We start from the raw sequence: 13,766 nt of genomic DNA, 5'->3' as shown, positions 1-13,766 counted from the left end.
ACTTGCAGCTGTAATTGGAGCAAAGGGTGGCGCTACAAAGTATTAATGCAAGGGGGCTGAATAATATTACATGCTCCACTTTTCAGTTTTTTATTTGTTAAAAAAGTTTGACACATCCAATAAATTTCATTCCACTTCATGATTGTGTCCCACTTGTTGTTGATTATCACAAAAAATTTGAATTTTATATCTTTATGTTTGAAGCCTGAAATGTGGCAAGAGGTTGAAAAGTTCAAGGGGGGCGAATACTTTCGCAAGGCACTGTAGATACATACATATACAGTACAGACCAAAAGCTTGGACACACCTTCTCATTCAAAGAGTTTTCTTTATTTTCATGACTATGAATATTGTAGCTTCACACTGAAGGCATCAAAACTATGAATTAACACATGTGGAATTATATACTGAACAAAAAAGTGTGAAACAACTGAAAATATGTCTTATATTCTAGGTTCTTCAAAGTAGCCACCTTTTGCTTTGATTACTGCTCCACACTCTTGGTATTCTGTTGATGAGCTTCAAGAGGGAGTCACCTGAAATGGTTTTCCAACAGTCTTGAAGGAGTTCCCAGAGATGCTTAGGACTTGTTGGCCCTTTTGCCTTCACTCTGCGGTCCAGCTCACCCCAAACCATCTCGATTGTGTTCAGGTCCGGTGACTGTGGAGGCCAGGTCATCTGGCGCAGCACAACATCACTACTGTACTGTATCCACCTCCTGCACAACACAACTGATGGTCCCAACCCCATTTATAAGCCTTGAAATCCCACTTATTAAACCTGACAGGATACACCTGTGAAGTGAAAACCATTTCAGGTGACGACCTCTTGAAGCTCATCAACAGAATACCAAGAGTGTTTGGAGCAGTAATCAAAGCAAAAGGTCCTGGCTGCCCCATCTGTCTCTCTTTTAAGTATTTTTAAATTTCTTATCATATCTTTATGTTTGTTGTTTTTTATTTTCAAATCTGAATATTAGTATAGAGAAAAGGGTAATTCTAATTCATCAGTTTCCCTTTTGGTCCAAATAGTAAGATTTGCTTTGAAAAATAAAATGTGATGGTCCTCAGCTGAGCAGTCCAGCAATACAGCTGTAAACCAGGACATTATAAACCCATCGATTAAACAATAAATAAGATAAGGACAAACAAAGTCATGCCCACCTGTTCTTTTATATGAACCTGACCAATATTTTTTTGAGTTTTGAAAAGTGGTCTGAAGGAGTTGGCAAGGGTATCTTTTGAAACAGAGAAGTTTGGGTAAAATATAAATTTCAGATATTTATTCTACCTATTGTTAAAATTGGTTGTGGAATCTAACGATCAACTAATGTGCTATAACTCGGACAAGATCTGTATCTCCAAATATTTAAATTGATCGACTCAATTAAACTGACTTGTATCAGAGATGTGGTTTGTTCTTTCATTTGCACTTTGTAAGATTAAAGCAGATTTAGTACTGTTTATTTTATAACCTTAAATTTGACTAAATCTTTCTACTGAACGTAGCAGAGCAGGGGTTGATTCTTTAAAATGTGACATCATTAGAATCACATCGTCAGCATACAAAGCTATTCTGTGTTCTGTTGGGCCCACCTTTATTCCCCTGAACTAAGGCTGCAGAAGGATTCCATGGCAAGGGTGACAGAGGGCACCCCCGTCTACAAACTTTACTGATTTTTATTGGTTTGGACACATTTGTGTTGGTAATGACTTTGGCTGTAGTGTTTTTATATATTATTTAAACCCATTTCATAAATTTACTTTCACATCCAATGTTCTCCAAGAACGGTGAATAGGACCATTTGACTTTTTCAAAAGCTTTGTCAGCATCTAATGATAGAAGTACTGTGTCAAATCCTCCATTATTTATATAAATGATGTTTATTATGCTCTTTACAGTATGAAACCTGTCTACCCCATTATACATCGGTTTTAATTTTTATCTATAATATTTGATGACAGTTTTTCAAAGCATTTTTGCCAAAAGTTTACATATTATTTTCAGGTCTGAATTTAACAGGCTTATGGGCCTCATGTTTTCGCATTTCTTAGTTTTTTCTAGCTAAGGGAGCTTTATTGATTAAAGGTAGTAGAGTCCCTTCTCAAAATATTTCTAGATCATATCAAAAATAAGTGTTAAGAATATGTAATAACCACCAGGGGATTATGTACATGTTGCGACATCAGACACTTTAAAGTAAGTTTATCTCTGTTACTTTTTACGGCCATTTATCTCCATATTTGAGGAAAACCCATAAGCACAATAAAAACACAATGACTTGCCTTTGTTCTAGAACAAGGGTAGGAAATGGTTTGTTCACAGGTAACAAAAAATAAAAAAAACAGGATATTTTTTGTAGAAAAATCATAATAGTAATGGGTCACATTTCCTCTGTTTGTCAAACAAAGACAATTCTTTCTATAAAAGTTTGTTAAATATTCTAAGTTTTTTTACTAAACTTGTCTGATCTCTTTATTTATGGCAGTGAATGATTTACCACATAACGGCCCTGGTATAAAAAGAGCAACGCTCATTTCTCATTGTCTCTAAAACTACATCAAACGCCACCAGGTTTTTTTTTTCCTTAAATCCCTTGCAAGAGGAAGCTTTAATGTTCACAAAACAACCCCCCAAATGAGTTTGGCACAAATACTTTTAGTTTTACAACAATTTAAACACATGAAAATACATTTAAAGGTCCCTTAGACATGGCTGACTCTGTGAACAAAACAGTACAAAAAGCACCTTCCTTTTGCAGCACCCCACCTGTCTTATATCATTACAAAACTACAGACACTCACCTTTCAAACAAGGCCTAACTCGTCTAGCACCTTCTCTGGTGATGTCATTTGTGTGTAAAGCTCAAGCATTGTGGGTGCATTCTGGTGTGCAGAGTGGTCTGTTAGCTGTTAGCTCCAAGTGTTGTGTTATTTCTGGATAAATAAGAAGTTTTGTACAACATTTAGTGAACCAGTGATATGAAAATGGAATATTCTTCATCGATCAAGATGATGATGAAGGTTATGATGATGGTTAGCTTCGGAGGGGAGGGGGCTATTTCATGAGTAAGTTATGCTGTTTCTTCTTATTTCTGGCTGATTCATATTACATGTCTGTTATTTCAAAAACTTTGTATTTACTGTTGTGTAGGACATATGTTGTTGTAGTAAATCTGTAAACAACAATCTCCCCTCTGCTCCAAAACAACGAGGCTACATGGCTGTTTCTATGAGACTGTTTCCAAACAAGGAATCCGACTTAGGTTTCCACAACCACAACATGTAAAAACACTATAGAGGGATAAAGTTAAGGACAATGAGCAGTATGGAGGTGTGTAAAACGATGCATGCAACCCATCAACATATAGACAGTTTTTCATTGATAATTCACATTTGTATACATAGTTTTCCATATAATATCATTTCTGCACATTTGTTTACAGTATGTCATTGATTATTCTTTTTTTATCTACAATAAAACTCCACCAGTTGGAGACAAAAGGATACAATTTAGTTAGATTTCTTTTCGTTATATTGATTTTATGCTGTGCACAATGGTATATTTTGATGATAAACAGGGCAAATGTCATGACCAAAACTATATCATATGCAGGAGTACTAGAATGGAAATCAGCACTTTTATTTGACCAGATTCCCTTTTATGAAATGAAAGACACATTTGGCACATCTTTGGCACATTTGGCAAAATTGTGCCAAAATACCAGCTCTGCCTGGCACATTGCCCACTAAAACGTAACAAATATGCTTCAACTGATTCAGTCCAAATTCCACTGGAAAAATGTTATTTTACGTTTGTACCAAACGTTTGCAATCAGATTTATAACTATGGAGCTAAACCTCATTTATTACAGATATGTAATTTCAGGCAGAAATTGCTCTAAAACCCCACAGGACTTAACGGGTTAAATATTCTAAAGTTTTTTACTACACACATGTGTGGTAAGTTTATATCTGGTGGTGAATGATTTACCACACTGTTCACAAATATGTGGCTTTTCGCCTGTATGAGTTCTGATGTGAATAGTCAAATTATATGGTGTGGATAATCTTTTTCCACAGGTCACACATGAGAAACGCTTCTCACCTGTATGAGTTCTAATGTGACTATTTAAACTACTACTGTTAATGAAAGATTTTTCACACATTTTGCAAGTGTAGGGCCTCTCTCCTGAGTGAGTTCTCATGTGTGCAGTTAGGTCAGGTTTTCTAAGGTAACCTTTTCCACAGGTCAAACATGAGAAAGGCTTCTCACCTGTGTGACCTTTCATGTGTGCAGTCAGGGAATGTTTCATAGTGAAACCTTTTCCACAGGTCAAACACGAGAAAGGCTTTTCACCTGTGTGAGTTCTCATGTGACAAGTCAAATTACTGTTGTTAATGTAAGATTTACCACACACTTTACAAAAATAAGGCTTCTCCCCTGTGTGAGTTCTCATGTGACAAATCAAATTAGTATTGTTAATGTAAGATTTACCACACACTTTACAAAAATAAGGCTTCTCCCCTGTGTGTGTTCTCATGTGTGCAGTCAGGAAAGATTTCATAGTGAAACCTCTTCCACAGATCACACATGAGAAAGGCTTCTCACCTGTGTGAGTTCTCATGTGACAAATTAAACGACTACGATTTCGAAAAGATTTTTCACACAACTCACAAGAATAAGGCTTCTCTCCTGTGTGAGTTGTCATGTGTTCGGTAAGGGAAGATTTCCTAGTGAAACCCTTTCCACAGGTCACACATGAGTAAGGCTTCTCACCTGTATGAGTCCTCATGTGGCTATTTAAATTACTACTGTAAACAAAAGACTTGTCACACATTTTGCAAGCAAAGGGCTTCTCACCGGTGTGAGTTCTCATGTGACAAGTCAAATCATAATGGTCTCTATAAGATTTTTCACATACCTGACAAGAAAACGGCTTCTCACCTGTGTGAGTTCTCATGTGTGCAGTGAGGTCAGGTTTCTTATGGTAGCTTTTTCCACAGGTCAAACATGAATAAGGCTTCTCAACTGTGTGAATTCTCATGTGACAAATCAAATGGCTATGACGTCGGAAAGATTTTTCACAGAACTCACAAGAATGAGGCTTCTCACCTGTGTGAGTTCTCATGTGTTCAGTCAGGGAAGATTTCCTAGAGAATCCTTTTCCACAGTTGACACATGAGAAAGGCTTCTCTCCTGAGTGAGCTCTCCTGTGAAAAACCAACTGACTACGATCTCGAAATGGTTTTGCACACAACTCACAAGAATACGGTTTCTCACCTGTGTGAGTTCTCATGTGTTCAGTTAGGGAAGATTTCCTAGTAAAACCTTTTCCACAGGTCACACATGAGAAAGGCTTCTCTCCTGTATGAGTTTTTATGTGCAAGGTTAACATTTGTCGAGTAGTGAAACATTTGCCACATACTTTACATAAGGGTAATTTCTTTTTATGCCCTATTAGTTTTGAGTTGTCCACATTATCACTTTGTTTTCTGGGTTTTTTGCGTCTTCTCTCTGGCTTTAGATCTTTCACTGTATTTGATCCAGAGTCTTGCTGAGTGTTTCCTTGTTGATGTTGGTTTTTATCTTCAGGGCAGGTTGAACAAAGCAGATGATTCTTGATAGTTTCTGGTTCACTGGAGTCTTTTTGATCAGTAGGAGTCAGAATAAAGGAATCAGTCTCCTGCTTCACTAAAAGTTGCTCTTCATCCTGAAAGATGCAGAGTTGAACTTGTTCTTCTTTAATTGGCCAAGGTTCTGGTTCCTCTTTTGTCTCAATCATCTGCTGTGGTTCAGGTTCCTTCTGTTCCTCTTTAATAGGTACAGGATTTGGTTCCTCCTTTGTCTCAATCATCTGCTGCAGTTCTGGTCCATTGTAGAATATTTCCTCATAATCAATGGTCACCATAGAGGTGTTGGTTTCCTGCTTCAATAAAAGCTGCCTGTCGTCCTCAAAGATGCACAGTTCAACCCGTTTCTCATTAATTGGTTGAGGTTCTGGTTCCTCTTTTGTCCCAATCATTGGCTGTGGTTCTGGTTCCTCCTGTTCCTCTTTTAATTCCCCAATGTCTGATATATTTTGATCCAGAACAGAGTTCCTCTCTTTGGTTATGAGATATTGACCAGCAGCAACCTCCCATGTAGTAACAGACATGATGCTGTAGAAGACCTGAGGGAATGAAGAACAGTAGAACAATGTTAACAGTTTTTACAAAAGTGTTTTTAGAGATATAGAGAAAACACTGGACATTGACATTATTTTCATTTTATTTTTTACAGAAATGTATACAAGTTGCCTTTATAATCAGTCATGCGTTTAACTAAAAACTGATGGTATGAGGTGCCCTGGGATAGGGCAGAAAGATAAATATTCCACACTGAAATATTTTGGGTCATCGAATTTTTAAACAGAGGAAATAAAAAGTCTTTAATATCTACTGTATGTGCCTGGAAAGAGTAACAAAACCTTTACACAGGCTTTTGGACAACAGAGAACCACAGTGAGAACTTTTATTAACAAATTTTGTAAAGCAGCGTAGAACCTTCCTAGGAGCGGCCAGCCTACCAAAATTAATCCAAGAGTGTATTGAGAATTCACCTGGGAGGTCATAAAAGAACCCAGATCAACATCTAAAAGTCTGCAGACCTCAGTTAAGGTCAGTGTTCATGATTTATTAATAAGAAAGAGACTAGGCAAAAATTGCATGGGAGAGTTTCAAGGTCAGAACCACTGGAGACCAAAAATAACACAAAGGTCTGTCTCATTTTTGCTTAAAAACATCTTGAGATAAAATGGATGTCCTGATGCTAGAAGTCATGTAGGCCTCAGCTTAGGGCCCCGGCAAACTACATAAAACCATAGGTACAAAATGGTTACTTTCAAGTTCTTCTAGATTTGAAATTTGAGGATCAAATAAATGCAGCACTTAAATCCAGTTTTCATCACCTTAGAATCCTTTGCAAGGTGAGTAATTTTATTTCACAATTATTGCACATTCAGTACTCCAAAGAGGAAGGTTGTACTATACTCTACTGAGCACTAAAACAGGGATCATGTTTCTTCTATTTTAGCTTCCCTTCATTCTTCCCTGTTGAATCCATCATTTGATTTAAAATTGTTCTTCTCACATATAACCTCCTAATAATCAAGCTCCATCATACATTTGAGATCAGGGCCCGTATTCTCAAAGATTTCCCGAGTCCTCTCAGAAAGCTCCTAATTCCTGCCAAGGACTCGTAGCTTAAGAGTGATTCAGTTCGCTGCCGAGAGCGACTCTGAGTGAGGAGATGGGAGAAAATCCAATCTTAGTGAGGAGGTGTGGCTGACCCCGATGCTAGATATGATGTTGTCTTCAAAAAGCTGCGATTGGTTGTTACAAGACAAAAAAAAAAAAGAAAAAGAAATATACTCCTAGTAATCAATGGATCATAGAATTTGAATGGATTAAGAAATTGTAAATAATGATGATGAATCTTAGCAAAATTAAATTAATTTTCACACAGCATTACCTCATCTGGCACTATAGGAGGCGGTTGCCTCTCTAGTAGCTCTGTAGCTTTTTTGCTCTTTTTATCTGTTAGACCTTTTTCAATTTATCACCTTTTCACTACTCCTCATTGAACCTTAACGTGGTGGAGGGGTTTGAGTACTCGAAGGATCCTAGAGGCTATGTTGTCTGGGGCTTAAAGGCCCCTGGTAGGGTCTCCCATGACAAAGAGCGATACAAGACGCCTTCATAAGGACCACAAAATCGAGGCACGTGACGTTGCCCGGTACGGCGAACCATGAGGGACCGGTGCAAACAGGATCGGGCAGCGGACGAAGGTGGAGACCTTGATGACCTGATTCCTGGATGCTTAGGCTGGCTCTAGGGACGTGGAATGTCACCTCCTTGGGGGGGAAGGAGCCTGAGCTTGAGCGGGAGGTCAAGAGATATTGACTAGAAATAGTCGGGCTCGCCTCCACACACAGCTTGGGCTTTGGAACCAACTCCTTGAGAGGTTGGATGCTCTTCTACTCTGGAGTGGCCGCGGGGAGAGGCAGCGAGGTGGGGTGGGTTTGCTTGTTGCGCCCCTGCTCAGCCGTCTCGTGTTGGGGTTTACCCCGGTGGATGAGAGGGTCGCATCTCTGCGCCCTGACTGTCGTTTCGGTCTACGGGCAGACCCTACGCAGGAGGTCGATAAGTGACCTCATTATGCTCCCTAGCAAATTGAAGCCTTTATTTCCGGTTAGCCTCACTGATGAATGGTTTTCTTAAGGCTACACAGCTGTTCAGTGCCAATCCCTTGAGTTCCCTTCGCATTGTGTGTGTGGAAATGCTCTTACTTTTACTATTAAACATAACCCGGAGTTCTACTGTTGGTTTTCTTCGATTTGATTTCACTAAACGTTTAAGTGACCACCAATCACAATCATTCAGGATTTTTTTCCAACCACATTTCTTCCTCGAAGACGATAGGTCCCCACTATCCTTCCAGGTTTAATAATATGTTGGACAGTTCTTAACCCAGTTTTGGTAGTTTGTGCAATCTTCTTAGATGTTTTCTCTGCTTGATGCCAATGATATGACCCTTCTGAAACAGACTGACATCTTTTCCACGACCATGGGATGTGTCTTTAGACATGGTTGTTTAAGAAATGAGAAGCAACTCATTGGTCCTGTTGGAGTTAAATAACTTGTTGGCAGCTGAAACATAATCCCCCATGCAGTAATTATCCAATGGGAGGCTCGTACTTATTTGCTTAGTTAAATCCAGGTGGCAGTGTATTTTGGCTGATCACTATATTGCATAAAGATATTAACAGTTGGGTTTCACTCCCAGAAGGAACCAATCCCTGATTCAATATTAGACGAGGAATAAGGCAAGGCTGCAGTCCCTCTCTTCTTCTGTTTAATTTACTCACTTTTCAGCTGAAATCCTCTCCGGTTCAAGAATTATATATCAATGAAATCAATATTAATCAGTCAATTAGCAGATGACACAACATTATTTTTAAAAAATAAAGCCCAAATTCCAATTGCTTTGAAAGCGATCAAACCGTTCTCTGAGGCTTCAGGTCTACACATGAATATTGATAAATGTGAGTTCATAAGATCCACGGCACAGTGGATCTTAAACACTGTTTAATATTCCAGTCAAAAAAAGTCTGTTATTTAGGAATCTGCATTAAAAATTCATCAATTTCCAGAAACAATACATTTTCAAAATGTCGTCAACAAAAACAAAAAATTTTAAACTATTGGCTACAAAGAGATAAGACCATATATGTTTTTGGAAGAACGATGCTAAAGAAAATAGCTAGAATAATATATCTGGTGCAATATGTAATTCTTTCTTCTAAAATTATAAAAGAATTAAATAAATTAACTTTTGATTTTATTTGGAAACATTTCAATCACTATGTTAGAAAAAATAATCAACTCAACAGTTACAAAGAAGGGGGTGTTGTGGCCATTTATGTTGAATTTTGTAAATCATAAGTTTTATTTAGGTTTAGGTGGTTAGAATATATTTCAGTTTGTTTGGAACTATGATATGAAATTAATTGTTGGGAATTATTATGATTTCTTTGGTAACTTTTAAGCCCCTCCCATTAATTTAAGAGATTCAAAAAACATTGGGGCGTGTGGCTCGGGTTCTTTGTTTGCCAAATGTCCGGTGTGATGACGGGAGGTTTTTTACAATGATTTTTTGACCACTTTTTGACCTTGCAAGTTGAGTTTAAGCCAAATTCACATCAAAGAAGATCTAAACAATAAGTACAACACCAATTTCCCAGTCCAAGAATTTAGGAATGTTGTAAATAATATTCCAAGAGCATTATTCTATTTAAGCAAAGGCTGTTTTAAAAAGATCCAAATTCCCAAACTCAAAAATCTTATTACTGATAGAGTGAATATGCTAAAGGATAAATGTAATAATATCATTTTGAGAAAAAAGTTAATAAATATTCAATATCCTAATCCAATTAAAAGATCCTATTTCTTAAAAGAAGATTATACAAAAAGTGAGATTTATGTTATCAGAACTGCATATCTCAAATTTCCTATTCCACTTAAATATAAAGAGGCCACTTTAAAACAAAAATGATATTTATCCATCCGATCAATTCATTAGATCTAGATTCAAATTTGATGTAGACAATCGTCATCTGTGTGAGCACGAAGAAGAATCAACTGAACATTTATTCTGTCATTGTAATATAATTCAAAATCTATGGAAATCATGGTTGGTTTTGTTCCAGATCCATAAATGTAGGTGTCTTCTCTACCTCTGATGTAAAATTTGGAATGATAATTTAATTATAATTTAAATGTATTATTATTATTAAACATTATTATTATTATTGCAAAAGTCTTTAAAAATGTCGTCTTACCACCCCTTCTCTTTGGTTGCATTTAAAAATGAATTAAATTTGCTTACTCTATCTTTAAAAAAATATCAATCATGAAGGCAAAACATTTTTGTAACTTTCTCTTGGGGTGTGATTCTTAACAACCCCTTAAAGCATTTACTATGTACTTATAAAAATTCTGCTGTTGTGAATATTGTTATACTCTCTCTATTGTTTGGTTCCCTGACCGTTCCTATAGTTATTTCGATTTTCAATATAGGTATTTATTATATAAAATATATAAATTTAACTTGTTTCATCACATTCTATACACTTTTATACCTCAATAGAATGCCAAGATCCAATATCATATTCATGTACATATATTTTCTTACATTTGGACTCAGATATTTTTGACACATTGATTGTGAAAGTATTCTTTTATGTTATTTTACCATTTCTTTTCTATAACTCCCCCGTTTTTGGTGGAGATGGGCATGTTTTATTCATTATGAAATCATATTTATAAAATCTGTAGGATCATCCACCCCATCCAAACAATCGAGCTGTGAACAAAACACGAACACGTCCTCTTTCCTCCGCGGCATCAACTAGTCCCCTGATCATATTCTCTGTGTTCCAGTGTTAGTTCATTCAGGCCACCGTACAGGTAACATACCTGTAGGTTCTGATCTGATCTGGGTTTTCCAGCTGATATCCAGCAGTCTGAGCTGATGATCGATCTCTTCCTCCTAATGAACGATGTTTCTGAATATTTCTCCAGCAGCAGCAGTTAGTCGCTCTCTGATCAATTCTCTCAGATGATGAACCGAAGATGTTGTTACTGCAGACTCTGAAATATTCAGCTCACACAGCAAAAACCGACGATAAACAGAAGAAAACCTGGAAGCTAACGATGCTAGCGCCTTGTTGTTTACTTCCGCCGGATGTTTCACACGGACACCAGAAACAGTGACTCACCCTTACATTCTGCCCCCACCTATAAGCATGTGTTTTTCTCCTGTTAGGAATAACCTTTATTAATATGAGTCATAGCTGTTTTTCCCTTTTATACTATAGTGAAATAAAATATAAGTTCTAATGTTTCCCTTCTGTTACAACAGGATAAGAAGCTCATAGACACACAGTACAAGAATAAATGGCCCAAGGTTTGTCATAAATGACCTGAGGCACTGGGTTTGATGGTGGAGCAACCGGTATAACTGGTTTGATTAGAAACCTACAGCACACTGAGATTAAGTATGTACACCCGCTACTACACAATCTAACAGTTAGACACCACAATGGTGACACATAGTCTACTGATAATCACTGAAGGAGGAAACATCCATTGCATCAGAGTACCAGATATAAAACTACATGTGACCTTCTATCGAGGCTCTTCGTCATCCTCTAACAGACGGAGACGGTCCGAGACGGAGCCTCAGAGCTGATCTCTGTAATCATTCCTCTGCCTTAATTTAGATTAAAAGAGCTAAAAGTTAGAAACTGTTTGAGAGTCGTTCCTTTAAGAGTCTTTAGATAGAGTGGTGACTGTTACTGTATGGAGTTAAATTTGTCTCAATATTATTCAATCAAACAAAAAACTAATCTCAATCAAAAAATATTAAGTTGTGATCAAAACTTTCAGAGTTTTTTCTCACAAAGAGAAAAAAGTTATTTGCAAAACATAAACTTTTATTTGCAAAACATAAACTTTTATTTGCGCATGTCAAAAATCTTTGGTTACGAGTCTCGCTTTTTTGGTTTTGACGCTCTCTGTTTTTGGTTGAACTCAACGAATTTTGAGTTCTGGAAACATGAACATCCTGGGCGGGGCCTAAAGACGAACGATGTAAGACGTTTCCCTATTGGTTAGCGCTGACTAAAGCCGCAGACTCTGATCCCCCGCATCTCTGAACTTCTGCTCCAACTGCAGAGCTTGCAGCGTCGCTTCAGTGAGGAGACATCAACTCTACAGAAGAAAACTGCGGTCAAGTGAGCCGACAGTCAGAAATACGCGGTGACGTCAGCCGACACTAGCTCTCTCTTAAAGATTAGCGTCACGCATACAAGGTTCATTACGGTAAAGGAGCAGAAAGGACCCGATCCTGGCAACGGTTGAGAAAATAAGTGGAAAACAGAAAAGTAACCTACAGAACATTTATATTAATTACATTTTTACAACTTTCACATTCATGTTTTATGTAAAAGAATAAATATTTAATATTTTACTGTACAGTTTTGGAGAAATATCTTGTCAAAATACCTCAAAATGCTCAACCATTATATGCATTGGTCCCACTTTCAGGAATTTATTTCTCCAAAACCATGAGAGGTGACAACACAATCTCTTCAGATTATATTAGAGGATTATCTATATTATAACCAGAATTAGTATTTCATAATTTCACTGTAGGTTTCTGGAGAAATACACAACTACCCCAAGTGTAATTAATATAAATGTTCTGTAGGTTACGTTTCTGTTTTCCTCTTATTTGCTCAACCGTTGCCAGGATCGGGTCCTTTCTGCTCCATTACCGTAATGCACCTTGTATGCGCGACACTAATCTTTAAGAGAGAGCTGGTGTCTGCTGACGTCACCGCGTATTTCTGACTGTCGGCTCACTTGACCGCAGTTTTCTTCTGACCGCGACCCGGTCCCGGATAAAGAGGAAGACGACAAGTATGAGTACGAGAGTAGATCATTCAGAGCCGTTATAATCTTGCTGACGAATACCACAAACATTGTTATGGAACCAGATGATTACGAGGGAGCAGCTTTATCAGGGCCAAACAGAAACATTTGTAGGGAAGATCCAATGTCCTTCAACCTGATTTTGACTTTATTTAACCCTATCATGGCACATATTATGTATGGAAAGAAATAAAAGGTATAATTGGCAGCACTGACACCGGATTATTTTAAGGGTAACCCCTTGAAATGTACCATCTACATTTTGAGAGGGTCCTTGCAGAACAGGAGATGTTCTGTAAAACGAATCAAACAAATATGAAAAAAAAATCACACAGGAATACCCACAACATTCTCAGGAATACACACGCACACAAACACACACTCTCACAACCACATAGTCACACACAACCACAATCACAACCACCAGCATAGCAACTGCATGACACACATCACAAGACACAAAATAAGACAACATACAGATGCAGAGTTCAGGCGCACATCTCTGTGAGGATTAAGTCCAGAATAAATGAACCTTTGTTCTTACTGAAAGCAAGAGAAAGACGTTTTACAATAAAGTAAATATGAATAACAGTGATACAGTAAGTGAGGCAAAGTATTCAAGCTGATGAAGCTTTAAACTGAAATGCAAAACGTCTCATTTTCCTAATTCTTGGTGTAAAACACAAAAAGATAACTGATCACTATTTCTCAGGCCATATTGTGAATTAA

General features: G+C 37.4%; 1 protein-coding gene across 2 annotated transcripts; it reads right to left on the bottom strand.

Annotated features, from left to right (window-relative positions):
• Positions 1–2,638: 2,638 nt before the first annotated feature.
• Positions 2,639–11,314, bottom strand: LOC124873731 (zinc finger protein 345-like). Of its 2 annotated transcripts, none has more exons than XM_047374630.1 (2): positions 11,019–11,314; positions 2,639–6,172 (listed from the first exon to the last, which is right to left on the bottom strand). In XM_047374630.1, the coding sequence occupies exon 2, from the start codon at positions 6,155–6,157 to the stop codon at positions 3,935–3,937; it is 2,223 nt and encodes a 740-aa protein (XP_047230586.1). In that variant the 5' UTR covers positions 6,158–6,172; positions 11,019–11,314; the 3' UTR covers positions 2,639–3,934. The 2 variants fall into 2 exon arrangements, with proteins under 2 accessions (XP_047230586.1, XP_047230587.1); XM_047374631.1 differs by having other exon boundaries at positions 2,639–6,161.
• Between the last annotated feature and the right edge of the window lie 2,452 nt (positions 11,315–13,766).

This window comes from Girardinichthys multiradiatus, chromosome 9, assembly GCF_021462225.1.
Source record: "Girardinichthys multiradiatus isolate DD_20200921_A chromosome 9, DD_fGirMul_XY1, whole genome shotgun sequence".
Lineage (NCBI taxonomy): Eukaryota > Metazoa > Chordata > Actinopteri > Cyprinodontiformes > Goodeidae > Girardinichthys > Girardinichthys multiradiatus.
This window is presented reverse-complemented; position numbering and strand designations above follow the sequence as displayed.